This window comes from Cordyceps fumosorosea (assembly GCF_001636725.1).
Source record: "Cordyceps fumosorosea ARSEF 2679 chromosome Unknown scaffold_12, whole genome shotgun sequence".
Lineage (NCBI taxonomy): Eukaryota > Fungi > Ascomycota > Sordariomycetes > Hypocreales > Cordycipitaceae > Cordyceps > Cordyceps fumosorosea.
Window position 1 is genome coordinate 844,667 of NW_017387312.1, and position 27,513 is coordinate 872,179.

General features: G+C 53.9%; 8 protein-coding genes across 8 annotated transcripts; 2 read left to right on the top strand and 6 right to left on the bottom strand.

Annotated features, from left to right (window-relative positions):
- Positions 1–1,807: 1,807 nt before the first annotated feature.
- On the bottom strand, positions 1,808–4,597 carry ISF_05372 (hypothetical protein; the record flags this gene model as incomplete). The annotated part of the gene is made up of 3 exons (XM_018848977.1): positions 1,808–2,280; positions 3,534–4,296; positions 4,352–4,597. The coding sequence occupies 3 exons, from the start codon at positions 4,595–4,597 to the stop codon at positions 1,808–1,810; spliced, it is 1,482 nt and encodes a 493-aa protein (XP_018704113.1).
- Positions 4,598–5,039: 442 nt separating this feature from the next.
- Positions 5,040–5,593, top strand: ISF_05373 (vacuolar ATP synthase subunit F; the record flags this gene model as incomplete). The annotated part of the gene is made up of 4 exons (XM_018848978.1): positions 5,040–5,096; positions 5,162–5,197; positions 5,256–5,393; positions 5,453–5,593. 4 exons carry the CDS (start codon positions 5,040–5,042, stop codon positions 5,591–5,593), a joined length of 372 nt encoding a protein of 123 aa, XP_018704114.1.
- Positions 5,594–5,894: 301 nt separating this feature from the next.
- On the bottom strand, positions 5,895–6,593 carry ISF_05374 (phosphatidylglycerol / phosphatidylinositol transfer protein; the record flags this gene model as incomplete). The annotated part of the gene is made up of 3 exons (XM_018848979.1): positions 5,895–6,011; positions 6,074–6,290; positions 6,412–6,593. The coding sequence occupies 3 exons, from the start codon at positions 6,591–6,593 to the stop codon at positions 5,895–5,897; spliced, it is 516 nt and encodes a 171-aa protein (XP_018704115.1).
- A 4,197-nt stretch (positions 6,594–10,790) lies between these two features.
- Positions 10,791–13,508, top strand: ISF_05375 (SET domain protein; the record flags this gene model as incomplete). Its single annotated transcript, XM_018848980.1, has 1 exon — positions 10,791–13,508. The coding sequence occupies one exon, from the start codon at positions 10,791–10,793 to the stop codon at positions 13,506–13,508; it is 2,718 nt and encodes a 905-aa protein (XP_018704116.1).
- A 636-nt stretch (positions 13,509–14,144) lies between these two features.
- On the bottom strand, positions 14,145–15,621 carry ISF_05376 (UDP-N-acetyl-glucosamine-1-P transferase Alg7; the record flags this gene model as incomplete). Its single annotated transcript, XM_018848981.1, has 2 exons — positions 14,145–15,122; positions 15,190–15,621. 2 exons carry the CDS (start codon positions 15,619–15,621, stop codon positions 14,145–14,147), a joined length of 1,410 nt encoding a protein of 469 aa, XP_018704117.1.
- Positions 15,622–17,166: 1,545 nt separating this feature from the next.
- On the bottom strand, positions 17,167–21,812 carry ISF_05377 (MFS monocarboxylate transporter; the record flags this gene model as incomplete). The annotated part of the gene is made up of 3 exons (XM_018848982.1): positions 17,167–19,612; positions 19,688–21,102; positions 21,225–21,812. 3 exons carry the CDS (start codon positions 21,810–21,812, stop codon positions 17,167–17,169), a joined length of 4,449 nt encoding a protein of 1,482 aa, XP_018704118.1.
- A 464-nt stretch (positions 21,813–22,276) lies between these two features.
- On the bottom strand, positions 22,277–24,568 carry ISF_05378 (Ribonuclease H-like protein; the record flags this gene model as incomplete). The annotated part of the gene is made up of 1 exon (XM_018848983.1): positions 22,277–24,568. One exon carries the CDS (start codon positions 24,566–24,568, stop codon positions 22,277–22,279), a length of 2,292 nt encoding a protein of 763 aa, XP_018704119.1.
- Positions 24,569–25,179: 611 nt separating this feature from the next.
- Positions 25,180–25,368, bottom strand: ISF_05379 (hypothetical protein; the record flags this gene model as incomplete). Its single annotated transcript, XM_018848984.1, has 1 exon — positions 25,180–25,368. The coding sequence occupies one exon, from the start codon at positions 25,366–25,368 to the stop codon at positions 25,180–25,182; it is 189 nt and encodes a 62-aa protein (XP_018704120.1).
- Positions 25,369–27,513: the final 2,145 nt, after the last annotated feature.

Consider the following 27,513-nt stretch of genomic DNA (forward strand, 5'->3'; position numbering starts at 1 on the left):
GAAAGAGTGCCGATGTGTTGCTCACAAGTGCCCTACCTGCATTAAGCAGACAACCTCCCACCACCGTCAGCACACGAAGCCCCCATATAGCCATCGCTAGGATAACTATCCCACCAGGTACTGCCAAAACTAAAACTAAAACATCCAAGATCGTCGTTTGTTTATTGTCATTTCTCTCCCAAAGCGAAGAGTAAGGGTCAAAAACTGGCCAGACGATTTTGCAGTACATCTCTAACACTGCGATAAACGGACCGAGAGTGCAATCAAAAACGGCACCTAGCTCCGCCGTTTGAGTGACCAACTCCCCGTAGCCGTTAGCGGAACGAGGCGCGATGGCGTCGTCTTCGATGAGGTGCGCTGGAAAGTTTCCTGGAATCTGAACAGCCGTCAGTAATGTTTCATAATCCGTCTCCATCAACCAAAGACCTACTTGGAGGCATTCGCTGCATCCATCGCAGTGATTGCGCTTCGTCTCTCTCTCCGCTGACGCACAATCCGCCACAGCTACCTCCTCCTTTTTCTTCTTCTTCTTCTTCTTCTTCCGCTCTTCTGTGGAGGCTAATTTTAGCATCGTCTTTGGCGCATGCTCCAACTCTGCCTGACTGTGGCTGTTTGGGGTCGTCGGCTCTTGAGTCGAACTGTCGCCTTTTTTCTGGCGCAACTGTAGGCGATTCGCGGCCCTTGTTGTTTTCAAAACATACGGTTGCGCGTCTTGGGCGGAAGTCGTTGGGGCTGGGCAAGTGGTATCGCTCGGTGTAGTTCCTCGCGTGCCCTCGGCCTTCGGTGAAACGCTCGACTTCTTCTCTGGGCAGGATCCTGTTGGTGTCCCCGACTTTTTCGCTACTAACCTGTTGAAATCCTCCAATGGCTTGGCCTTTACTCGCATAGAGCCAGTAGTGATGGTGGTGTGTGTGTAGACAGATCCGTCCCTTGCTATTACTCCTCTCATGCTGCTCGCTGCTTCGTTCGCGATTCTTTCGCCTAGCGGATAAACTTCCTCGTTCTCTTTGCCGTTCTCTGTCAGGTCTAAATCCAGAATCCCATCTCTCAAAATTCCCAAGTCCTGAAGTATCCCTCCGGTTGTCGAGTCGCATCCCGTCTCGTCCATCATCCGGAGAGGCTCCTGGAGCTTGATGATGGGAAGGCTTGGGGGTATGGTGTTGGCTTGATCTGTGTTCTGATCGAGATTCTCGACCCAGGCGCCGACGATATGTGGTTTTATCGAAGAGCTGGTGTTTTCTCTTCTCAACAAATGCTTTTTTGCCATGGTCTGTATGCGGGTCTGCGTATTGGCCATGAGAATATTGCTTAGACTCTTTGTTGCTCGCAGAGAATTGGTTACCTCGCGAAAAGCTTTGCGAGTGGCGGTCCGGTGACCAGTTTTGTTTGTCTGTTCTTCCGAATTGTTGCTGCAATTTCCTAAAAAAGGCTGCGATTTCGAGTTTGCAATGTGCCCTGGGCTCGGCGAGGCTTTGGTCGTTGGCGAAACTCCTCCAGAAGACTCGTACTGTGAAGACGGATCCTGATCAGCTTTTTTGGACCGAGCAGAATGGTCGAAACTTATCCCATTATCGAACAATTCTAATGCTGCACGGGAAACGTCTGCTAAACTTCGTTGATGCGGGGTGCGCATAACAGTGCCACATGATTCTTGGTCGTTCTGGCTATTCGAATCTTGACTTTCGTAAGAGCCGACTTCTCTCTGTGAATCATCTAAATCGATAAGATTTGTTTCAGTTTGGCGCCTATTCTCTCCAGCTCGAGGGCTCGTCGATTCTTCTGCGCATGGCTTTTAGTAACTGTTGGTTCAGATCGGGAAGTAGTACAAACCAGCCAACATTGCAGTTTGCTTCCGCGGCAAACTGTCAACCCCCGGGTCCTTGACAATCGACCATTCCTTCGTGTGCCGCCGCCACATGAGCTGATTAGCCAACTCTTCAGCCTCCTTCTTACTCTTTTCCATGCGGCGGAGCTCTGCTTCGCGGGCCTTGAGTAACATCTTTTTCTTTTCCTTTTCAGTCACCTTCTCATCAAAAGTAACAATCATGCGTTTCGGTCGCACCTGCTCCTCAATTGGTGGTACTGGGCTTAGCTGGCTCCCCTCGCTATCTGTTGGGGTCTCAACGTCCATGCGGCCCGTCTCGGGGTTGACACCCTGGACTCCGAGATAATCGCCGCTTTCTTTCAAAGCTCTTCGTTCTTGACGTGCTTGTTTTCGCAGTCGAAGCACATGGTCTGCTCTCGCGAGATTGCTGTCCAAAACATGAGTAGCAACGGAGTCTGCTCGAGGGGTGAGCATGTAGTCTCGGGCTCGGCGAGACTCGTCAACGGATGTCCCTTGAGTATCATTCTTCTCGGACAACCATTCTGTGCTGCCAGTGTCATGGCTAAATACCATCTCTGGCAGATTGAAGCGCACATCATGCTTCCCGCGCGGCATATCTGGCATCGTTTTGACGGCAGTCTTTCTACTGGGGAGGTCTCTTGCCGTATTCCATCGGACGATTGTATCGGAATGCACACTCCCCTCGTACGAGCCTCCCGCAACGGTAGATCTTTCGCGCCGAGGTGCTGCTGGGTTGCGGCTCGAGTCAGATGCTTCCCAAAAGCCTTTGGTTCGTAGAGTGCCACCTCGTTCGAGTCGTTTGCTAGGAAATATGTGGCGAGCCCATCCGCCCTAGGATGCGGTACGCCTCTTCTCTTCGTGACTCGCGGATTCTCCGTCTGGGTGCGTCTGGTGCTTTTTCAATGCGATTTGTGCGGATGGTGACATCTTGGGACCCAAAAAGTGCGGCATGGTGGCAGCAAGTAGTAAGTGTTTGTAGCTGGGGCAGTTGACAGGACCGGCAGGCAGAGAGACAGTCAGCCAGTAACTGGAGCTGTGGGAGTCGTACTAAAGGAGTGAATCACATGGCCCGTGAGCCAAGTGTGCAATGATGCGGATTTGAAAATACTTTTACGGCTATTCTTATATTATGCACGCGAGTAGTTGAGTAGCCACAGTTATACGCGATGCGGATGTTCATCGAACTTGCCAAGTTTATCGTAAGGCAGGCGAACACCATGGCTTCTTTGTTGGACCGGCAACGCCCGAAAATCACATAGGCACCGGCGAAAGGGTTGATTCCGAAAGCACAATAGGTCATTAAGTACAAGGCAGTGATTTGTATGTCTCAATGATTACAAAAAAAAAAGTAAATGACGCTACCATCTTGGCCGCTGATTTTCTTGATATGAGTATCTCCCCGTACTGCGAATATCCGATGCTGTTGCACTGAGTGACTTTCGGCTTTCTGAGTGCTTCAGCGGACTGCTCGGTCGTAGTCTTTGTTCATACGCCGCCATTTCTCTGGACGTGCGGGGTGATTGTGGCTGGAAAGGGCTGTTTAGATTGTTTAGGCTGTGTGCGTGCCTTAACGGAGAATTTTCGTGTGTTGGGGCTCCAGATAGCGTAGAGGAAAATGGCATATTCAAGGTATTAGTCGAGACAGAGGAGGGCAGGAGACCTGGGGTCGGCATGCTACTGCGCAGACCTGAGCTGCGAATAGTCGGCATTGGACTGAATGAGTCCGATCGACGGCCGGATGGTGTGAAGAGATTCGGCTTAACAGCGCTGGGGCGAAGTGGCGCAGACTCTTCTTCGTCAATGTGTGGATTCTTATGCGTCTTGAAGGAGCGTCGGATCAGCGTGGTTGGCGTGCCAGTATCGACAAGATCCTCCATACTCGAGCCAGCGTCCGTGGATACCTGAACACCGACATCGCGGACAATTGGATGCATCAATGGGTGGACAAACTTCGTATCGTACTCGTGCATGACTTCCTTCTGGATAATGGAGTTATCCTTGCCCTGCTGCGCGAACTTGGAGCAGAAGAGCAACAACTGCGCGGATAAGATAGCCTGAAGAACCAGAGTGTTGAAGACCGTAATGCTGGGGCGGGGATCCAGCGAAGCAAGAGGAAGAAACATGATATACACCAATACGTGCGCTGGCCCGAACAAGCAAAACAAGCGCAGCGAGATTGGTAGGGGATCCCAGACCGCTAGCTCCCACACGTCTCGTTTCTTGTCGGGATGGGCCCTGCTCTCTGGCGTGTCGGGAGTAATCATGCTAGTCAAAAATCGAAGAGGCGAAGAAGAAGCCGGTGAGCCCTGCACCTGAACTCTGCGAGCCGAGGGCGTACCGGGCTGCACATCAATGTTGGCCTCGAACATCCTATACTTGCGAGTCCGCGTTAGAGTGTACACGCCATTCGTGACTGCAAAAACACCCAGACCCCAAACTAAAGTGTTGACCTATCCATCATGTCAGCCTTTACGATGCAGGAATTTTCCGTAGTTGGGCCCATACCACCAGCGACAGCCATAGTGACTTGTCCTCGCCGCCAAAAACGTCGTCCGCCGGTTGCGCCGAGCCCGAGTTTGCGCGCGCGAGGAGAAAGACAAAATTCAGCCCAAGGCCGAGCTGCGTACCCGCGTTCTCAGAGTCCCAGTCGCGCGTCTCCAGCTCTTCCGACAACCAGAGCAAGGAATCCATCGGGTTCAGCACGGCCGAGATGCGCTGAAGAAGCGGTTTGCGGCGCACGAGTCGAGGCATCGCTGCTGTTGTGCGCGCGGGCTCGGTGGCGTCTTCCAAAAAAATCGGAATGGGGATCAAATGAATCTGGAAAATCCAACGGCCAAATACCGGCGACCAGGCGGGTTTAGAGACAATCCTCTGTCGAGGTTGATGCTTGGTTGGAGGAGCTCTCTCGGATTGTTTTGTTTGTGAGCTACCTACCTGGTTGTCAGGTACCACAATGCGGCGCCGCTTTAATCAGTTATGGTGTTCTGCGGGACAAGGCACCCTCCCTGACCAGCTAATAAAGCGGCATCCCATTCCCGGGTTGGCTTCAAGTCTACCTAGTGGGGCGCTGTGGCTGGTGGCTCTGAGGCTGCTGGTGGTGGGCTGCAGCCATGGAGACCAGAGGCAACGACATCACCTCTGCCTTCAACGTCTAGGTCTCTTTTCAAGATTCGTTGTGCGTTAGCTGTCGAACATGGCATCACATGCAGACTTCAAGGACCGCCAGTTTCTCGCCGTAATTGGCGATGAGGTATGCCGCCGGTGTTGCGCTGTTTGGGCAGAACACACGGAGCAACGGTAGCTAACGGTCGGCAGGACTCTGTTACAGGGTTGCTTCTCGCTGGCATCGGGGTGAGTCGCAATCAAGCCAATGATTTTATAATGGCCATGACAGCTAACCGTGTGACAGCATGTCACCACCGGTGGCGACGGCCAGAAGAACTTCCTAGTTGTCGACAACAAGACCGATACGCAAGCCATCGAATCCGCCTTCGAACGATTTACCGAGGAGCGTAAGGATGTTGGCATTGTTTTGATCAACCAACATGTATGGTCACATGCCTGTATTCATCTCCGTGGAAGGGGTTGCTAATCCTGGCCTGGTAGATTGCCGACCGTATACGTCATCGCATCGATACCTACACCGCGGCTTTTCCAACAATTCTTGAGATTCCTAGCAAAGACCACCCATACGACCCAGAGAAGGATAGCGTATTGAGACGTGTGCGTCGTCTCTTTGGGGAGTAGACATACACCGGGTCCGCTCTTGCTGCGATGTGGTTTCCTAGCTATACGACAAGACATACAATATAATCATTCAACACCACGCGCAGGCTTCCGGACGTTCTAACATGGTGAAATGTTTAACCTTGTATGTTCAAGAACGCCGATGAAGAGGATTTTAATCGTATAACTGAAACTATGACTATGGGCAGAGCGCAAAGATATGGCAAGGTAAACAAAACTCGAGAAAGAAAGTCCAGGGTAGTAGGCTGATGCAAACAGACTTCGCTAGCATGAGGCACATTAATCTAACGTAGCAGTCGAGTTACAGCTCGCTGTTGAGGAACCCCAGTCCACCAAGCGCAAATGTGACGGTAGCAGTCAGGCAAGTGATGGGGGTATCGTCGGCGTTGTAGACGTCGGCGAGGACGGTGTATTTGCCCTGGTACAAGTTAGCGATTGATTCGGGTACTGGACCGTGGTCGAGAGGGTAGTCGGACGCACAGGAGGAATCTCGACGGGAAGCTTAACAGTCTTCTCGATGGTTTGTTCTCCTTTCTCGATGGGGCATTTCAAGTCGACGTTTCCAACCTGCTCGCAGAGGTCGGCGGTCTGGGTCAGGAGCTTGATGAGGCCGTACTTGACGGTAAGCTTGACGTAGGCGCCCTGCTCGATCGTTTCCTTGACGGTGCCGCTGGCCTTGATAAGAAGCTCCTGGCCACTGAGGGAGATGTTAGCACATCGAGCGGCATGGGTTTAACATTGAAGGCGGCATGTCTCCATCCCGTCGGACATGCGATGAGAGGAGGGGGAGCTAGCCAAGCGCGAGGGGGAAAACATACGCCTTAGGGGGGTTGGGGTCGAGGTCGACGCTCTCGATAGTGATGAGATCGGCGCTGCGGTCGCCAGAACAAAACTCAAGAGGCGACTTGCCAGGGATCTTGTTGTCGTCGTCCAAGATACTCAGGGCCGTTGCCGGAGCGAGGCAGACGCTGAGCAGGCCGAGAGCGGTGGAGAACTTCATCGCGAGCGGTCGGTGCGGAGCAACAGACGTTCTTGAGATGGAGAGGATGTTTACGGAGATGTGTAGTGTCGAAAGGGAGAGCTAAATGAATCAAATTGCGTCGATAAGCAATACAGTGCGATGACGATAAGTAACGTGGGAGCTTGATGAACGAAGCCTTTATCGCAGCGGCTGGTTGTTGGGCTGGTGCCGTCATGGGACCCAAGACTCCACTCCTATTGGATCTGAGGCCGCCCACTTTGTCAGCCTCCCCCAATGGTGCAATGCAACAAGTTAACAGTGACGGACTGGCTGTTGCACTTGGCGGCTATTTTACAGGATACAACTTATTTCTTTTACGTGAAACGATTCACCAGACAATACGTCGAATAGAAGATTGGGCAGAGTGGGGATAGCTTTATTTGCCTCCTTCCCCAAGATCCTTCAAGGGAGAATGCGGCTGGAATGGGTGCTGCCTGTTGCCTAGAATCGCAGCCCCAGGCAGCAAGAAGACGCACGGGCCCCATAGCACCTATATATTTGCCCTCCTCGCTGATTGCTTTCCTCTTCTTTTTCTCTTTTCTTCTTCATACTTACCTTGTTCCAGTGCCTCGAGATCAAGAAGACGAGGCACTAGTCTGAGAGACCTGCATTGCACAGCGCGGCGTCAACTCATGCTCAATTGTCCTTTGGGGCCATTGGGGGCGTAATTTTTGTTTTTATTCTCTTTCATTGTGCCCCGGAGCTATATGCTGCGACATGAAGAAGGAGCTGTTGGGGAGCAAGTATTTCTGGTTGAAAGCGAGTAATGATGGCAAAGGGGTCGAGACCAAAGTCGGCATAAGGTAGGGGAGGTAGTCAGGCACGAGTTGGGCAAGAAGGCGCTTCGTGGCTCGTTGCAGTGGGCATGGGATGGGATCCTAGAGACGTGAGACGAGCTCGATGGAGCGCAGCAAAAAGACAAGGCATTGTGGCGATCATGGTTCAAGATCTACCATCAAGGCAGAGAAATTTGTACTGATAGGTCGAAAGGCTGATCGTTACTCCCTATTAGGAGGCTGAGGTTGGTGAAGAGCCGGCTCGGCAACGAAGCTGGAGAATGCCAACAAGGCAATGAATGACTGGCGAGCTGCTGACTTCGGTCGGCGTCTACGCCTCTTTACAAACGTCTTAAAGGAAGTTCCATGGATTATCTGATCGTTCGGGCTAGATCGCGAGCAAGGCGTCGGCAGCCGGAGGGCTCATATTGTCGTTTCGCGACTACCACAGACAGAGCTGGTGCGGACGTTTTAACAATGTAACAACAGGTCGGATTCGAAGCAGTAAAGAATTGGTAGAACGAAGCGTGCTGAAGAGCAGATGTTCGACAAGCGCGAGCTCGATAGAGACTGCTTTAGTAGGTGATGTGAGAATCATGCTGTTGTTGTGCCCCTGCTGGCGTCCGGCCGCATTTTTGGTCTTTTTGCTTTCACTCTGGGGTGGACGGCAATGACTATTCGATTTCGTCTACGATTTCTGTAAACCAAAATGGATGTGGCTGTAAGCTGCTAAAGTTGCCACTTCGGACTTACTACATAGTTATGATCGAGAACACTGCTGCACAATTGCGAGCAAGAGCAAGCGGGTCACCGCTGTTGACAAACAGCGACGGCGTACGAGTCAATCGTGATAGGCAGTGTTGGAATTCGCCTCGATCCGACTGCATACGAGTTTTGTATGTGCTCTGTAAAATCTCTACTTATGAGATGAACAAGATGTCGGACAACTGGCGCTCGTCGTGTTCGTGTGCATCGGCTGCGACGGGAAGAAAGGCGACAGAGGGGTAGGCGGGCAGCGAGAGAGCGAAGGAAGAAGGATAAGGACGGCAGCGAAGTAAAGTTGCCGCCAGTGTGGCGCTGGGCTGTGTCATCATGGATATTATCATAATAATATCATATTAGCATGGCACATTTGTTAACACCCCCGCTACGACACCAAGCAACACGCCCCCCCTTCTGTCAGCCCCTGTAAGATTAGTACCGAAACTAAGTAACCTGTGGCGGTCTTGCGCGCCCAGCAACTGAGGTCGAAGTTGCGCTGTCGCAACATTCGAAAACAAACAAAGGCGAATCAATAGAAAACAATTCGGTGGGTGGACTGTGGACCGTCGATTTTTTGGTTCGGAGACGCGCATCTGAGCCGAGGTGAGTGTTGGCGTTTCACAAAGCTGTTGCTCAAGCTGCGGGTGGCATCTAGGATGGGCGGTTCGAGCACAATACAAAAGAGAGGAGGAAATGGAGGAAAAGAGGGATGGATTTCGAAAGAGGGAGGCAGCGAGGGGATGGTCAACACGACACAGCTTTGCTTTTCGCTGGCGCGCATCAAACAGGAGGGTCCTGGCGGCGCCAGTGGGCAGGTGGCCAGCGCAATTTCACTGGCTTCCTGATCCGGTCCAGTGTTGTCTCGCCGCATTCGCCTGAAAGGGTGGCGGCGCTGGAGAGCGAAAACATAGCTCCGAAGGAAGTGCAGGTCGCGTCAGCGGAAAGGGCCTGGTTGCGTCCTGTTGGTACTCCATAACAACCGTACATTGGTGCCGCACACTCCGGCTCAATTCGCATCCGCAACTGGGGGCCATATGTAGATTCAGGTTGCGGAGGAGGGGAAGAGAGGAGCGAGAAGGCGGCTGAGCAATGACAAAATGGACAGAGTGCATCAACGCGCCGAGACGTGCAGCTGCGGCCTGCAGACAGAGGGAGCGTAAAAGTGGAGGCCTGAGGCAGCCATAGGACGACACCTCGACACGCCACGCCCTGGGCGCACGCACAGGACTAGCTATTCGTGGTAACGAGCCAGAGTTGGGCGAGTTTTGAGCATCGAGAAGTCGATAGCACATGATACGGAGACAACCCACGAATTCCCACCGCCTATTCAAGGATAGGTCTAGCGTCGTTTTTGGTTTTGCGCATTCAGCAAACCAGAGACTGCGCTCCGCGTTGGTGGCCCGCTCTTGAGGGGCCTGTCTGGTCGAAGTTTGGAACAGAGCACGTACTGGGTACGGCATGGCAGCGGACTCGCAATGCTGCACATGGGGCGCGAGGGCGGCACTGCGCAATCAATTAATCCGCTGCCCGGCGGGCTGGTTGACTCTCTGTCTGCCTGCAATGCCAATAGCACAGAGGGGATGACGAACGGGGCAAAGGGTCAGATAACAGCGCTCCCTCATCCCCCGATATGCCCATCCCAGGCATCCTGCAAGCAGCCAGCGAGACGACTCAAGACCATCGCCAACCCACCACCACAGCCCGCCCACCGACGGGATGGATTCCTGCTCGTCGTCGCCCGGTCGCTTGCTTCCCCGAAGCATTTTTGGGGGGGAAAAAAAATAAAAGGAAACCCACCATCCTCCTACCTAGTGGTGTGAGGTACCCAGGTACCCACCCCAGCGCGCCATTCATTGGGCGGCGCTCCTCTTGCTGGTGGGATTGCCAAAGTAGTTAGTGAGCGAGCCAGCAGCAAAACCGACCAGGTCGGCTTGTCTGTCTGCGCTGCACTGCACTGCGCTGCGCTTTCCTGTCGCTCCTCCCCGGCCGTCCTCCCCGTTCGTTCCCATTTCCTACCCTCGTCTTCATCACGGTTTCTTCTCGACACCCTCCTCTCTTTCGCTATCCTTACCTCGTCATACAGTCGCATTACTTTCACCGTCAACCTTGTTTACTTTTAAAACTATCGTGTACATCCCCTTTCCGTTTGTCCTTGTCTCCTTGCGACAACCGCATCCTCCCCTCGAACTTTCCTGCCTCGCTCCCTCCTCGAGACTTTTGCCTCATCAACCAACTTTCGCCTTCCGCCACAACACTCACTGGACACGTTGCATGATCCTCTTTCGGCGCTTGCTTCGACTGTCCCAACTTGTTCCTCGCTTTATTTTCCTTCAAGAGCGCGACGCGACCCTGCTGCCCTTCTGGCTGCCGCCACCAACTCGAACAAGCAACCTCGCCCTCTTCTCTCCCTCGCCAACACGAGCTGCAACAACGAGCCGATCGCCACAACGCCGCTTCCACTGGCCATTGCCGCAGGCCTTACAATCTTGCGACCGGATTTCGAAGCGCTCGATCCCCCTTGGCACGCGTCGACCAAGGCGTCGCCATGCTGTCAAGACCGCGAGCGTAATTCGATTGACGAACAACGTCCCTCCTGCAATCTTCCCAGCTGTCTCCCCCTACGACCGACTCCCAGATTATGACCGAAAATCCTGTACCGCTGCCAACGCAAGTCGCGGCTCCCAGTCAGACCTCCCTTACCTCTCCTGCTAGTGCCCACCCTGCCAAGGAGGACGCAGAACCTAGCGCTGAGACTGCCGAGGAAGAACCCTACACCATCAAGTGTATCTGCAACTTCTCTGACGATGACGGAAACACGATATATTGCGATAACTGTGATACATGGCAGCACATTGACTGCTTCTACCCTGACAACAGGGACGAGGCCATTCGTGAGGACTTTTCCCACTCGTGTGCAGACTGCAAACCTCGCCCCCTGAATCGCCAAAAAGCCATCGAACGAACGCTGCGATTAAAAAATGCCACTGCGCAAGAGGAGGATTCGCCCGAGAAGAAGGTCAAGAGGCCACCCTCCACCAAGAACGGCAAGAAGCGATCAAAGCCCTCGGAGCTGTCTTTGAACGCAGCAAACGGCGGGACCGAGGCTGGCAAGCAGTCCAACTTGGCCGCTGATAATCAAGCCAAGAAATCAAAGTCCTCACACAAAACTTCGCAATCTGTCAGCTCACAGCCGTCAAAGCGCAGTCCCTCCTTCGCCAACTCCCGTTCTAATCTTGCACACCCTCCCAGCCCTGCCACAACTCCACCTGACCTCCCCGACGACTTTCAGATTCATCATTACTCCGCCGGTTTCTATTCTCTCTACAATGAACACGACGTCCCCGATACACATAATAATGCCTTTGCCAGCCTGGCCATTCCCACTGCTCTGTCGCGCTGGTTGCGAGAGCCCGATGCGATGAAGCAAGAGGTGGGCCGAACTCATACCGATGTCTTCCAGGAGGAGCCTGCAAATTTGGATGACAAGAGACCGAAGCTCGAAGTCAAGGATGCTACTCGCTCCTTGGAACAAGGCACAACCTTGCGATGGCGCTTTGTCAAGTCCACTGCTCCTATAGAGAAAGACGTACCGCTGATTGAACTCAACGGCGAGATTGGGTTTCAGAAGGACTACTGCGCTGATCCAGAGAATCTATGGACCGATCTATCATCACCACTCCCCTTCGTTTTCTTTCACCCCGTCCTGCCCCTCTACATTGACACGAGGAAAGAAGGCTCTCTTGCGCGTTATGTGCGCCGCAGCTGCAAGCCCAACGCTCAACTCGATACCTATTTGTCCGGGGGGTCTGAATATCACTTTTGGCTCGTTAGCGACCGGTATATTGCTGCTAACGAACAAATCACATTACCATGGGATTTTCGGTTGGAAAAAAGTGTCTGTGCCAGGTGGCTGCACCTGCTAGGATTGAGCGATGACGAGAGCGTGATACAGGATCAAACAGCCTTGGAAGAGTCCGAGTACATTGCCATTTCGAACTGGATCGACCGAATGCTTTCGGAGTATGGTGGTTGTGCTTGCGACTTGGAAAACAACTGCGCGTTCGCCCGCTTTCACCGACACTATTTCCATGTTCGCGGCCGCGGCCGTCCAAATAAGAAGAAATCGCGCAAGTCTCGCAATCATACAGTGTCCCCGACAAGCACTGGCCAGGCCACCAACAGCCGTGCTGCTAGCGAGGGCCATGGCGACGAAATGACCGATAACCATGCCAAACTCGAAACACTCTCCTTGACGAGCAAGCCTACCAGTCGAGACCCAACGCCAGTGCGACAAGGCTCGTTCGATCAGCTGGGAATTCTCACGGAGCCCACGGATCGCGATAAGCGCAAGGTCGCGATGGTCGAAGACTCTTTCCGTCGCATGGAGCAGCAACCTCCTCCAAGAAAAAAGAAGCGCGTCTCCGATGGTACATCTTCTTCAAAATCCAAGGCCCGCTCAGGCTCCTCGGTATCTGGCGGCTATGTCGACGCAGGCACTTCGAGGAGCAAAACCGGATCTCCAGCCAGCTCGTTATCCCCCAGCCTGCCTTCTAACCCTTTCAAGAGTCCCGCTTTGGTACAACGACCTCGCCAATCGTCATCAGGCTCTCGACCGTCATATTGTGACGCAGGAGTTCAGACAGATCCGGTCGAGGGCGAGTGGTTCAGTGAGCCCTGCCGTTTGTCAGCCCCCAAGAAAAGGATCATCCCGTTATCTCGTCGGTTGCTCAACAGTCGGTATAGAATCAAGGCTGAGGACACGACGGAGCAAAAGCCAACTCTGACAGATGTTGCACCAAAGATTGCAATGGATATTGATGTTCCTGCCGTTGCTCCCTCAGATTCGGAGTACAAAGACAACCAACGAGCAGATGCTTCTCAGCCAGATACAGCCATGCCCGACGCACCGGCGCCCCCGTCGGAAGGGGTGAACGGAACGGCTGATGCATGTAGCACGATCAAGACTCCCGATCTGCGCGTGCAGATGCCACCAGTCCCGACGTTTGACAACAGCGGACTGTCGGCACCTATGGGTACGACTCCCTTGTCAGCCTCTAGCTCGGCGGCACTGTCACCTTTCGCAGCCAATGGCATACCGAGCCCTTTCCAGTCATCTGCTGTCCACAGTGCAATCGCTAAACACAGTCCTGTTAAGAAGAAGCTAAGTTTAAGCGATTACACCAAGAGCCGGATGAAGAAGGGTGGTACGAAGGACTCTAGCGGGCCTGGATCGCTCAAGTCGACTCTTTCGAGCCCAGAGGACATCAAGGTTGAAATGACGACGGAGTTTCAAGGCATTGAAAAAATCGAGGAAAAGGAACCTTTGCCAACCGCGAACGCGAACGGTGGCATCTAAAAAGTGTATTGATTTGGTGTGTGGTGTATATATAATGCGGGAAGCAACCCTGCTGCGCGGGTTGCATGATGAAGATTCGATTGCTGGCTACAACACTTTACGGATTATACCACTGTTTGAGGCGTTCAGGAGGCAAAATGGAAGGAAATCACTGTTGTTTTTATGGCGCTTGACTGGAGACGGTTTGCTTTCTGCGGACAGGGTATTGGATGCGTGGCACTTGGCCCTGGCGACACCAATGGTCTGCGCCACTCATTTAATATGTTGTGTTCCATTATTTGTCTTTTTTTACGTTTTTATTCCAAAACCGGAGGGCTTGTTGTTTCGGAGAAATGAGGCGCGACCCTGGTAAGCTCGTGGCCTTGATCGGTCATAGTTTTTGTTCTTTTGATTGTATTATAGCCACACTATACTCGGACTGGGATTGGCACCTTTCCACACTTTAGCAGCTACAGGGGCAATACATGGTCCAAGAATTGGGCAATTGTCTCTCTTTTGATGAATCCAGATCATTCAAAATCATGATTGTCTCGTGGGTATCATTGCGTCTATTACACTGCATAAAGCGCTATAGCAAGCTGATCTTTGCTGATTATTTTAGTCTTGCGTGTACATTGTCCCTTTACTAGCACCCAGCTAGTGCTGTACCGTACTCCAGTTATCTTCCTTAAAGACGAGCAGTGCGAGTCTGTGTCGGGCAAAGAGGCCAAATAGGCCGAGACCGAGCTGCAGAAGCGTAATCTCGGTCGCAAGGCGATCCTCGCGCAGCGGGCCGCGCCAGACGAGCCACAGATTCAGCAGGGTGAAGTTGCTGGTCTCGACGAAGCGGCCCTCGTCGTCGGTGACGACCCGGAGGAGGCGAAAGCGGCCGAGCAGGCGGAGCCCGAGGGCGACGAGCGGGTGCGGCTGGCGGTCGACGGCCCACGGCGTGACGGAGGGCTCCAGGAAGCCGGAGCGGGCGTTGAAGCGGGGCATGCGGTGTCTCGGGCAGGGGACGAGGCCGAAGATTTGCGGCACCGAGTAGGCAAAGTTGACGAACTGGGGCACGAGGAGGAGGCCGAGGGTCTTGGAGAAGTGGCCGAGGATGCCGACGACGGCGAAGACCATGCCGGAGAAGTAGCAGTAGGTGTCGCCGACGAAGACGCGGGCGGGGTACCAGTTGTGGCGGAGGAGGGCGGCCGAGACGCCGATCCAGGGGAGGAGCAGGTAGAGGGAGAAGAGGTGGGAGTCGGTGGCCGGGTGCGGGTAGGGGGTGGCGAGGTAGAGCGCGTCGTTGAGGGCGAGGAGGAGCGCGACGACGAGGCACTGGGCGACCTCGATGCCGTTGATGCCGGCGAGCATGTTGATGCTCTGCGGGCAGAACATGGCGATGCAGGCCATGTAGGCGTAGTACAGGGGCCCGAGGTCGAAGAGCTCGCCGAGGTAGGGCTGCAGCGGGATGGGGATGACGATGCTGGTGACGTCAAAGTCGACAAAGTAGACGACGAGGATGGGGATAGAGGCGAGGCCAGGGATCCACCACTTGTGCCGCCAGCGAATGTCGAAGAGGTCGTCGCCGATGCCGAGCAGGGCGATAGTCTGCAGGGAGATGATGGCGCCGAGATACGACGCGAGCTGCGCACAAAAACTCAGTCAGTCCAATGGTGTTCTAGGACAGCAGGCCCAGTGCTGGGAAACGCACCTTGCTATGCGGGAAGCGATGGAGGAAGCGCCCCTCGTTGACGTGCTCGACCTTGAGGACGACGTCGCGGTTTCCGCCGCCGCTGGTGGCGGCGACGATGTCCTTGTAGAAGGGGAACGGGATGAAGACGATGACGGTGAGCAGGTAGACGGCGGCGCAGACGGCGCCCATGCACTCGGGCAGCTCCGGCCGGCTGGGCTTGGACAGGTCGCGGCCGCGGAAGCCGGCGCGCACAAAGGTCGGCCCGAGCCAGCGGATCATGGCGTAGCAGAGGGCGAAGGCGGCGCACGAGAGCGCGAGCGACGCGATCAACGGCTCGCCGTCGCCGCGGAACGTGTTGGCCAGCACGGCGAGCGAGGCCCCGGCGACGGTGAGCAGGCTGAGCGTCTCGGAGCGCGACAGCGACGTCCCCGACGAGCCGTGCGCGGCCATGGCTGTGGGATGTGGTTCGGTCGCTGGATGCAGGCTGAGTGTAAGGAAATCGGGAATCTATTTATGAAATGCTCTATCGGTCTCGGCGAGTCGTTCTTTTAGGTTTGGTAGTGCTGTCGCATCGTTTGGACGGCGAGGGGGACAAACAAGAGGGCTGACGGCGGAGGGTGGCGCGAGGCGGGCACGCACGGCAGCCGCAAAGGATGAACTGAAGCTCCTGAAGATGAATGAGAGTAGAGGGCTCAATGAAGCGAGGTAGGCCGTGGGCAGTTTCTACCCTGATGACGATTTAGTGAGGTGAAATGCTTGTGAAAGTGGTTGGAACTGGATGTCGTGGCATCAAGGGGGACGATTAAAAAAGAGGGTCGCCTGGCTTGTGTCAGGACTCAAACGCTACGTAACGGTGAATATGTCGCTACATGATAGTTATCACCTGGTATTCAATTTGATTTCGCCGTAGAAAGTGAATTTCAGAGACACTTTTTTTTTAAATTCTGATTAATAGAATGGCAGCTTTCTGCCGGCATTCCCGCGATAGACAAACAGTTTGCGGGACGTGTACAGAGGGTGGCAGCATGTATTTGTCCCCTGTTAGGTATCTCACCTCTCTGAGGCATCTTAGGTGTTACATATCTTAGGTATTTCACATATCTCAGGTACTTTACATATCTTCGGTATTTCACATATCTCAACTATCCTGACCATCTCAACTATCCTGACCATCTCAACTATCCTGACCATCTCAACTGACCATCTCAACTATCAACTATCCTGACCATCTCAACTATCGTACATGGAATGGTCAGATACCTTTACTTCCGCGCTGCACAGGCTCCGTCCATTTCTCATCAGAGATCAATTTATCCTTGGGCACGAACTCGCATCGACGGGTGGCATGAAGCTGGCTGCAGATTCTGCATTGAGTCTCACCACAGCGTTCGCGCGTGTGTCCATGCTGACAACACTTATCGCACCAAAAGTCCCAGCCGTTGACTTCCGTTGCAAGTTCAAACCCGTGATGCCAATCGTGATATTCTTTCAGATTCTTGCCGAGTCTGTCGAGAATACTTTTAGAACACACAGTCACCGAGAGCAACATGTGACGAGTGAATGCCACGTTGGTGCGCTCAAGTTCTTTAGTGTGTCCACTGCGAACAGAACGCCCAATACACAATATCACTATCTCTGTTGCGGCTCATAGAGCGAAAGAACAAGCGAAGCGAAAGCGAGGAAATGGGCGTCACGCAGCCGGGCACAGAACTGAAGAACCTGGATGAGAATTGTGATGATCGAGGAAGAAAGAAGCTATGGAGAGTGCGAAGGTGGTGGCTGATGAGGGGCTCCATGCTGACTCAGCCAGCGAGGCGCGCCTGCCAACAACCCCCGGTATAAAAATAAGATATCGTCCGCGATATCAAAGCAAAGATGTAACACAATCCTCCTCAAATAATACATAAAGCAAGGTCCGAAGTCTAAATCAAAGTCAAGTCCAAAAGTCCAACAAGTAACGTCGGTCCATCCTCAATCCAATCCAATTCAATCCGTTTACCATCCTCCATCGTCATTGGGCGACTCCCCCGTCGTCGGCTTGAAACCCCAATCCCCATCGGTGGCGTCAGCAACCGGCTTGGCATCCCAACCGTCCGCGACAGCGGCGTCAGCGGCGGGCGCGTCCCAACCGTCCGCGACAGCGGCGTCAGCGGCGGGCGCATCAGCGATGGCGGCGGTCTCAACGGCGGGCTCAGCAGCAGCTTCACCCCAATTGTTCGGGTCATCGTTCGGATCGTCGCGGGGCTGTGGCAGACCGCACGTGGAACGCCAGTTCGCGCCGTCGTCATCAATGGCGAATCTTCCATCGGCGACCTCCTGTCTGTAGGTCTTGGCGCGGGACACCATGGCGCCTGCGAGCAGGTCGCGAGTTGTAGAGTCGAGGGGCGACAGGGGCTTGCTGATGTCGAAGGACGCGGTCACGTTTGTGCGTCTGCACGTTCGGCCGCTGTGATCGCGCTTGCCACGTCTGCAGCAATGGCAGATGAGTGTGTTTTCCCCGATGGCGTCTTTACAACCACGACGCGTGTGACCAGTGCCAAAACAGCGGTCGCAGAATTCCGGGCGTTGCTGTAGTGTGATCAGGGCGTCGCTCTGGCGATGCATAGATATGAGGTTGTCCAACAACTTGCTTCGCTCCAGGTTGCCCACATTGCCGACGTAGATGGTGCAATAGTGGGCGCGAGTGCAAGCCACGTTAACACGGCGGGGCTCATCCAAGAAACCGACTTTCGACTTGCGAGGGAAATCCACGATGACGATTTCCGCTTCATGACTAGGAGAGTCATCCACGGTGCGAACTTGCAAAGCGCCCTCTGGGACGCAGTGTTGTCCGATCTTGCTCACGGGGTGTTTCATCTCAGCGGCCTGTACGGAGTAACCAGTGATGATGAGGATCTTGCACCGGCGTGTGTCATCGTGTCGGCTGGGAATGGGAAGTTTGCGCCAAAGGTCAACGGCCAGCTCCACGCAGAAGCGCGCGGTGGTCGAGCTGGTGTAGGACTTGGCCACCTGCGTCTCGAACATGTCCGGCAGGTCAATGAAGAGACCACAAAAGCGAAGGTCTGGGGAGTATTGCTTGAGGTATTCCATGATGACGAGCTGTGGTTTCGCCAGTCTCTGATTTGCCCGAGCGACTGTCATTTCGCCGCGGTAGAACTGACGAGATGGCCATTTGATTATGCCACCACTGGAGCGATAGTTGGTGCGTAGGTACAAGTCAACCTTGTTGTTTTCCTCGGCACGCTGTAGCAGGCTAACCTCGCGTTGGGCGCCGAAACGATCTTGCCAAACGGTCACGGCCTCGTCTTCGCCGGTCGCGGGGAAGCGAAGGACTTGGTGCTTGCTTGGGACCACCGCATTGGATTGCTGGGGGTCCCCGACAATGAAGGTCGCTGTGTGTGGCCAGCAGGAGGTGAGGACGAAGAATTGGGTCTCCGTCAGGCGTCCGCTCTCGTCAGAGAAAATGAGGGAGGGGACGTATTGGGTGTTATTGCCAAGCGTGCGGGCAGCCACCGGTGTGCAGCAAAGCACTTGAGCGGTCATTGCCACTTCCTCCAGCAGGGATTTGGCGGCTGTCGTCGCACTTTCCTTGCCTAACGAGTACATATGAGGGTCCGTCTCGTATAATTCACGCGCCCGAGCTAACACGACCATGCGACGGTCTGCCGGGTCCACACGCACCATGACTTGGCTGGACAGCGAAATAGGGTCGTTGGCGGCAGTCAACTGCGCGGCGTTCTGTCTGAACAGCTCATTTCGATGGTTGGTGAAATAGCGTTCCGTCATTGGCTTGTCCGGATTCGCAGTCAACTCCTGACGCTTCTTTGGGGGCGGCTTCACAAGGGGAATGAGCTCCGATGAGAAGGTGTAGGCACGCATCGCGACAATGCCGGCCTTGATGAGGCGTTGTGCGGCATCGTCGGCGATCTTGTTGGCTGGAGCCGACCACAGGATTTGGACGCGTTTCTCGCCACGGGGTCTTAAAATGGCCGGGCTAGGTTTTGCGAGCAGCACGAAGCCTTGACGCTTCTCGGGCGCCTTAGGGGTTTGGTCCTCATTCATCTGTGCGGACTGGGCTTCCTGCTCTGCGGCTTGATCTTGGGTGGGCTGGTCTTCCTGCACGGGCTGGGCCTCCTGCTCCGTGTCTTGGATTTCCATATTTTCCCTATCCCACAGCTCCATGGCGTCGAAACCATCTATCGCTGCGTCGACTTCCGCGCGCGTCTGCTCGTTGAGCTGAGTGACAGCAGGAGCGACATGTAGTGCGGAATCACCTTTGGGACGATAGGGGCCACGAAGAGCGAGTTCCGCGATAATGCGCAGCAAACGGCTTTTGCCGGCGCCAGGGCAGCCGCTGACGACAACTTTGCCCGCTTTCGTTTCGGCCAAGACGGTAAGGAGGGAGGTGGGCACGTCATCACGGTCGGCCAGACCATTCAGACTGGGGAAGACAGAAAGGAGATTGCGGTGATACTGTACCGGGAAGTCCTAGAAAGTGCGGATGTATTGCCAGAACATTCCGCCATCTGTTGCGGCTCGGAGTTGGTGCATGATGTGTAGGGCCTTCAGCTCGTGTTTGAGCGTGGCAGAGTCCAATTGCACGGAGATTTGGACGACCACACAACCTGCCGACATTGTGTCTTCAGCCTGGTTCGCGTCCGCGTCGCGCGTTCTTCCACCCGGGGTAGGGAAACACGCGCCGGAGAAGTCTGACAGGTTTTCAGGGTAGGCCGTCAGGGGGAAGGACATCATAAGGTATGGGGCCTTGTACGCTTTGGGGTAGTCAGGCTGAAGGGGGCGGCGAACCAAGAACATGGCGTGATGAAGCGTGACTCCAGGTGGCGGCATGACGCGGATCCCACGGAACGACAAACCTCTCTCACTGTGCCGGTTCTCGCCGTCGACCGCTGGGTGAGCCGTGACCCATGCGCGAAGACGTTCGCGGTAGGAGTCCTGGTCTTCGCAAGACCGGCGACGCAACTGCGTCGTGACTTCATAAACGTAGCGAGCGAAGTCCGACATGGCGACGTCGCTTGGATTGGCGGCCGCCCATTCTCTTGCCGCAGCGTTTGACACGAAGGAGGCTATGGTCTTGCGCATGCTGTTGTAGATGGCGTCAAGGATGATGTCAGCCCGCGTCGCGTCGTCATGGAAAACCTCCTGTTGGGGCCCGCCGTCTTGGCCTTGCTGGTTTGCCGCGGCAAGGGCGGTCGCCTCTTCGCCGAAAAGGGCGCTCAGGGCGTGATTTTCCGCGTCTTGGTAACGGGTCATGAGATCTTCCACGACGCGGGTGATGTGCACAGCGTCGGTTGGGTTTGGCTGCGGGTGGGATTGTGCCTGGATGCCGGAGGTAGTGATCACGACTGAATCGCCGACCGAGCCAAGCAGCTCACGATTTTCGTCAGTGATCTCGACGACCATGTAGAACTCCGTAGCTGCGCCATCGGCGAGAATCTGACCATAGTTCGCCATTTGTTCTTCCTGGGTCTCCGTCCAAGGAGAGGGGAGTTCAAAGAACCTAGCGAAACTGTTCACTTGTGCACCGACGGAAGCCAGTAAATTGTTATGACGCATCTCATCACAAACGCCGGCCAACAGGGATGCGTAGTGATGGGTTTGGTCAAAGAAAAGGCTTGTGATTGGGACAGGCTTAGGCATCACGTCGTGAGATTCAGCTGTAGGGAGTTGTACCGTATCCCCAGTCAAGTCGCGGATGTGCGCAGGTATCATGGCAGCGAACGGGTTGTGCGGAGCAAGGTCTTGGTCAAGGTCAGGCCACATGAACACGTCCTCGCCCTGGCCCGCGCGAGACAGCGTGATGCGGACGACGTCCTCCTGCTTCACTTGTCGCGCCCATTCTCCCATCTGGGTGCCGATCTTTGCGTAGTCGCCTCCGATTTTTGCCACTTCCCGTAGGAAGGTGCGGCCAGGCTGAAAACCACAGCTGTTTTCGGGACCGAAATTGCCATAATGTCAACGTCACCGTCTTCACAGGGGGTGGAGGACGTGGCGTTCAGGGTTGAGTAAAGGTCCGATTGCTCTGGGAATAGCACTTTCCGCCGCGCCGCTGGTGGCTTCTGGTGGGTGTACACGAAATTCTCCGTGTTTATGGGGATGCCCAGGCGGAAGACGCGAATCGTGCCGTGTTCGTGTTCCAACAGACCCTGCACGTCGATGGAAGGGACTTGGTAATCACCCAAAATGATTGACACATCGGTACGGACCCCAAGGCCGATTTCTCGGGCGGCTGACTGCACATGACGCGCGTTGTAGCCCGGAGCCATGGCATCATTGATGTGAACGATGGCGGCGACGGTCAGGGGCGTGCCATAGGGGCGGAAGGGCTTTGCGATGACTTGGCCGAGGGGAAGGCCGGTCAGGCTGTTATAGACGAGTTCAGCCGGCGCGGTGTCGTCCTTAGGGGAAACTTCCTCGCCGTCCTGGTTGGCGTCTTCTTCGTCGGCGACTTCTCCCGCGTCTTCATGCTTGGCAGTGTCTTCATCGACATCGCTGCCTCCGTCCTCGGCGGCTTCGTCCGCGTTTTCTTCTTTGGCAGTGTCTTCATCGACATCGCTGCCCTGGTACTCGACTGGTTCCTCCGTCTCGGCGGGGCTCATCGGAATCTTGTCTTCTTCCGCCATAACGACAGTCAAGGCGGGAATGGTGAGGAGAAAAAAAAGGGGTGGGGGGGCTATGAATCGTAATTGTATTTTATGTGATTGCTGTTGGCCGGGTGAGGTGCAAACGGGCGACGGCCGGCAGGCCTTCAGGGTTGCCGGCCCTAACAGCTGGCAGATCCTCACGAAAACAATTCAGATTGCCGCCAGGTTAAGAAAAATTTTCACTTAAGCGAGGAAGGGAGGAATCAATAGGAAACGCGTCGAATAGTGAAAGTAAGATAGAGAGGCTAGTGATGTCGTGACATGATTGGCGGTCTGACGTTAGAATAACGCTGTAGTTGATCGTAAAAGAATTTTCGAAACTGGATCCATAAGAAATAATGCCCAGCCCGACCCCAAGGGGCGCAACAGGGCTGGGTTCACACGGCCCGACGTGCCTGCCGAGGTGTGTCCGCGCGTCGACGTGGCGACGGACGGCTTTGGTGTCATCGCGAGCGTGGAAGGCGTCCTCGCGAGACAAGGTTGTGTTGCTGTTTATAAAGATCAAGGAGTTTCGGCACATCCTCTTGTAATATGTCCTCAGGTTCCCAACTATCGTATGTCTCATCGTAGTCGAGCCATTTCACCAGGTATTGTCGCTTGCGTCCCACGCGGCGGTGGGCGATGATCTTCTCAATGATGTACTTGTCCGTGCCTTTCAGGGGCCCGGGGGGTAAGGCCGGGACGGGTTCCAAATGTTCGATGCTGAATTCCGGCCGCCAATTGAGGTAGGAGGGCAAGCCGAGTTCCAAACGTAGCGCGGATATACGTTTCGTGATGGGGAAAGGACCGGCACGTCGATGGGACAACTTCGTCTGGTGATTAAGGTGGTAGCCGTCTGCGCCCGGCTTGGCCAACTTAACGTACACCAGGTCGCCCACGTCCAGAGCAGGGGGTGTTCGGTGCTTTGCGTCGTAGTAAATCTTGGTGCGGGCCACGGCCAGCTGGGCTGCGTCCCAGGCGTCGGCGAAACGCGCTTTCTGTGAAGACCCGAAGTCTTCGTCTTCTGCGGTGGCCGAAAGCTGTAGGAAATGACGTGGCTTGCGTCCGTACAGTAGTTCGAACGGCGACAGGCCCGTTGCGCTTTGTATTGATGTGTTCAGCGAGAATAGGACGTGAGGTAGGTAGTTGCGCCATTGCGATGTGTCGTAGCGGCCTCCGATCACCGAACGCAGGCACAGCACCAAGGTCTGAATAGTGCGTTCGCTCAGGCCGTTCGCTTGTTGGTGGTAAGCTGTGGTTGGCCTATTGGTGGTGTTCGAGGCGTCGCACAGCGCTTGCCAAAGGTGCGACACGAATTTCGGATCGGCGTCATGTATGAATTGGTGCGGCATGCCCCACTCGGGATACACCTGACGTATGTATTTCGTTGCCCACTGCTCGGCGGACCAGTCCGTCCGGCCTTCCAGGCATCGAACGAGGCGGGAAAATTTATCGACTACGACGAGCAAGCAGTCGACCCCGTCGTGTTCTGGCAGGCCTGTGACGAAATCCAAACACACAGTGGCGAAAGGGCATTTTGGCATAGGCACAGGTTGCATATTCCCGTAAGGCAGTGACCTCCTGGGCAGAGATTTTTGGCATTCTGGGCACGCTGACACGTATGCGGCGACACGACGGCGCATGTTGTGAAAGAAGACGTAATCACGGAGGAATCCGTACGTGCGCAGAGCTCCGCCCGCGTGCGATCGATCATCGTGCCCAACGCGAATGACTTCATCGATCATTTTCTCAGGTACACACAAACGCCAGTTGTCAGCGTCGTAGAAATAGAGAAGCTTCGAGTCACGCTGGATAGCAAAATGGTGTAATATATCCGGTGCCTCGTTTTGTCGTAAACGTGCGTAGATTTTCCGAAAGGTTGGATCTGCCGGCAGCGCCTGTGCAATGCGAGTCAACAAATCATCGGCGAGGGGAGTGGTTTTTGGCTGGGGCGTCGCCGCTGAAATCGACTCGGTGAGCATCACCTCGACGACGTCGTGAACCGTGGGCAGTCGGGACAGGGCGTCGGCGTTGACGTGAGCGCGACCTTCCCTGTACTTGATCTTGATGTTCCGACGCCAACGTTCAAGATATAATCGCCAATTCACCAACCGGTATTTGCCTTTTGGTTTGCCGTTTCTAATGCTCGCGAACGTATCCCGAATCGCGGTGTGGTCAGATACCACGACGATCTGTGCGTGGTCTAGATAATGTTCCAGCTTCTGCAGTGCCCACACTAGAGCGGCTGTCTCCAGCTCTGTCGCGCCGTAATTTTGTTCGGCTGGTGACAGGCTCTTGGATAGGAACAGTATAGGACGCAGCTTCCCGTCTTCTTGTGTTTGGTGGAGGGCGGCACCGAATCCGCGTTCTTTGCTGCCGTCGACGTGTAATTTAAAGGGTTTGTCAAAGCCTGGGTGTGCCAGCTCGACTGCGTTGACGAGGGCGGTCTTCAGCTTTTCCCAAGCCACTTGGCATTCCTCCCACAGCTGCCCGGCATTGTCATTTTGCCGGCGTATGCGTTCAGCTTCACGACGCAGCGACGGGGTGGAAGTATCCGCGGGGGGCTCAGCGCTGTAAGGGAAAGTGATTTTTGCCGCGTACGAGTCCCGTGCAGGGTTCTTGATTGGGGCCCGCCGAAAACCTTGTGCCTTGAGCCTGTTCAACGGGTCTGCCACTGCGGAGAAATGATCGACAAACTCGCGGTAGTATCCCATGATACCCAGGCCAGCCTCCAGTTCCTTCAGGTTCTTAGGCATGGCTAGGTCTCGTATTGCCGCTGTTTTGTCCGCCAGCGTGCTCAGACCCAACCGCGAGACCCAATGTCCAAGTGCCTGTAGACCGTCATGCGCGATGTGACATTGGGCCAGCGACAAGGTACAACCAGAAAGAGAGAAATTGATCCGATAATGTTATGAAGAAAGAGAAATTCGAGAATGTTGTGCGTGGTGTTTTGATCACTGTCTGCATCCGTTTGCTGACGGCTGCCAGCTGGCAAGGGGTGGCTGGGGTTGCTGGGTGAAGTGAGTGAAGTGAGAAGTTTTCATCGGCGAAGTGAATGAGAGAAAACTTGATTCGGTAAGACAACGGTGTACTTCAACGGTGGACTTCCGCGTAAATGACAATTATGATTTATCAAAAAAGGGGAACCAGCTTTAGCCTCTTGGAAAAGTCCAAGAGGTCCGGAGGCTGGCTAACTGGCCACGTTGGCGGCGTGGCCAGCCGCGCAGGAACCTCCCGGTACACTGCGCATGCGACGGGCGGCTGTTTTGGTGCCTGCCGTGACCGTCACACGAAAAAATCTGCCAAATACTAAGCCTCGTTCCCGTTGCAGTGATATGTCTGGGGTTGTCGTAGTGACATCTTGAGCTCAACCTCTGACCTGAGCTGCATGTTCCTCTTGGTCGTTAGGGTCTCTTTCTTCTTCGGTGGACTGTTCCTCCTGGCCCTCATCGCTTTTTTCTTCTTCGGCAGACTGTTCCTCCTGGTTGTCATGGTTGTCTTCCGCGGAGGAAGGATTGGCACCCCATTCCTTGTCGACAGCGCTCATTTGCTTCATGTTCTGCTCTTGCTCCTTCGATTCGGTGGTTTTCTCTTGCTCAATGCCAATATCGGGGGTGAATGAGTACTTGTCTTTTCCTTGCTCGGGCGCGGCGGTTATGAGAGCGCGTGAGGGTCATGGACGGGAGAATGACTCTGCCCCAATCCTCGTCGACGGGAGTCATTTGGTCATCGATCGAGTCTTGGTCCCGGGATTTATTAGGTGGCTTCTCTTGCTTGACGCCGGAGAAGCAGCGGAGTACTTGTGTTTTCCCACGATCCTGGGACTGTCAGAGAGGCCCAACGAGCGGCCAAGGCTCCAGGATATGGATGGGGTCGAACTGGCGTCCTGTGCCGTTTCGATGACGAGTATGGGGTCCGCGCAGAGTTGATGAGGAGAGTGAATGTCGGGTACAATGGAGGCCATCACACCAGTTTTGTTCATGAAGCCTGCCTCATCGTAGCCGTGAAAGTAGGCTGGGGTCAGAACTTCGGGCAAGGGGGGGCGGGGGCGGTGAACGGGTGACTGTGTAGGCCTCTGAATGATTGATGCCCATCTTTGGGTCCAAGCCCGAGATATTCAGACCGATGGTAGGGGGGTTATGAGTGCAGTGAATTTGAGGATTGCCTGGTGACGGGCTGTTTGATTCAAGGGTGGTGTCTGAGCTGATCAAGCTTCGCGTTCACCATTTTCAAACCGAGGAGGGGTCTTCTCATTGTCATGGCATCTTCATTTTCTCCCGTGTGTGGGAGCGACGCTGCTGAAGCGTAATCTCCACGACGTGCTCTTTAGTCGCGTTTGTGTGGTCCTCTGAGGCACCGGGGCCTAGTCATGAACGAATTAGTATAGAGACGTGACTAAGAATGAATGCGTCTCACCGTTGGGGCAGCACAGAACAGCCCGCATACTGTGTCGCCGCTTTCTGTAGCTTGCCGAACATGTTCAAAGTTGCTAGAACCGCATGCCTCTCAGGTAAAGATTGACGAGAAGGCGTTATACGCAGCGGGACGGCGCGCTATGTGGAAGTGTGGTATGGAGTATGTATATCCTAGGTCGCCTATCCAGCCGGAGGGGGGTCCTAGCAGAAGGGGGTTGTGAAAGAATCAAACTTCGTACACCACACCGAGCAGGAGGGGGATGTTAACATCCCTCTCGTCTTTATTATCCCTCTTATTTTACTTATCCCTGTTGTCTTCCTTATCCCTGTTATCTTTCATATCTTTCTTGTATCTCTTATCTTTCATTATATCTTATTCTTACCTACCCTACGTCTATGTAGTAGATGCGACCTTTGAAAGAGACATCTGTATTGAAGGGTGTGATACACTTTTTTCCGCACGTTCCCTTCCATGGGCACGGAGGACAAAGGTGTTCTTTTTCTGCTGCGAGAGATGGTTTGCCTGGCTGGCAAGGGGGTGTGTGAGGTGCTTCGCTCGGAGGACTCCAGTCACGTAATGATCCCTTTTATATTTTTATAAAGATGGAATTATCGCTGCCTCCTTATAAAGAGCTTAGCGGCAGCTCACTATTATATAGGTGCTTATACGCACCTAATATATATAATATAGGGGCTCTAATAGGTGCCCTAATAGGACCCTAATAGGCTGCCCTTCCTTCCTACACACCGTCCTTAGCGCGCCTATTATTAAGTATATATATAGTAGTGCTAAATATGCTAGGCCTTCGTAGGTTCCTTACGTGTGATTTAGTGATTTTATTTTTACTATTTATTTAGTAGCTTATACTTACTTTATAATTAGTCCTCCTTTTCTTATTATTTAACTATACTACTCCCTCACTATATAGTCACTATATTTCACCTAGGTTTTCTTTTTCTTTTCCTTCTTCTACTTAATATATTTTTTACTTTTATTTTCTTCTTACTACTTCTATATTTTTAAAGTGAATAGGTTTCTACTATTATACTTCTATACTACTCTTTTACTATTCTCTTACTAGGCCTTCCTTTCTTCTTTATTCTTTTTATTAATATATCTTTTACTTTCACTTTCTTCCTACTACTTCTTTATCTTTAAAGTAAATAGGTTTCTACTATTATACTTTTATACTACTCCTTTATTATTCTCTTATTAGGCCTTCCTTTCTCCTTTATTCCTTTTATTAATATATCTTTTATTTTTACTTTCTTCTTACTACCTTCTT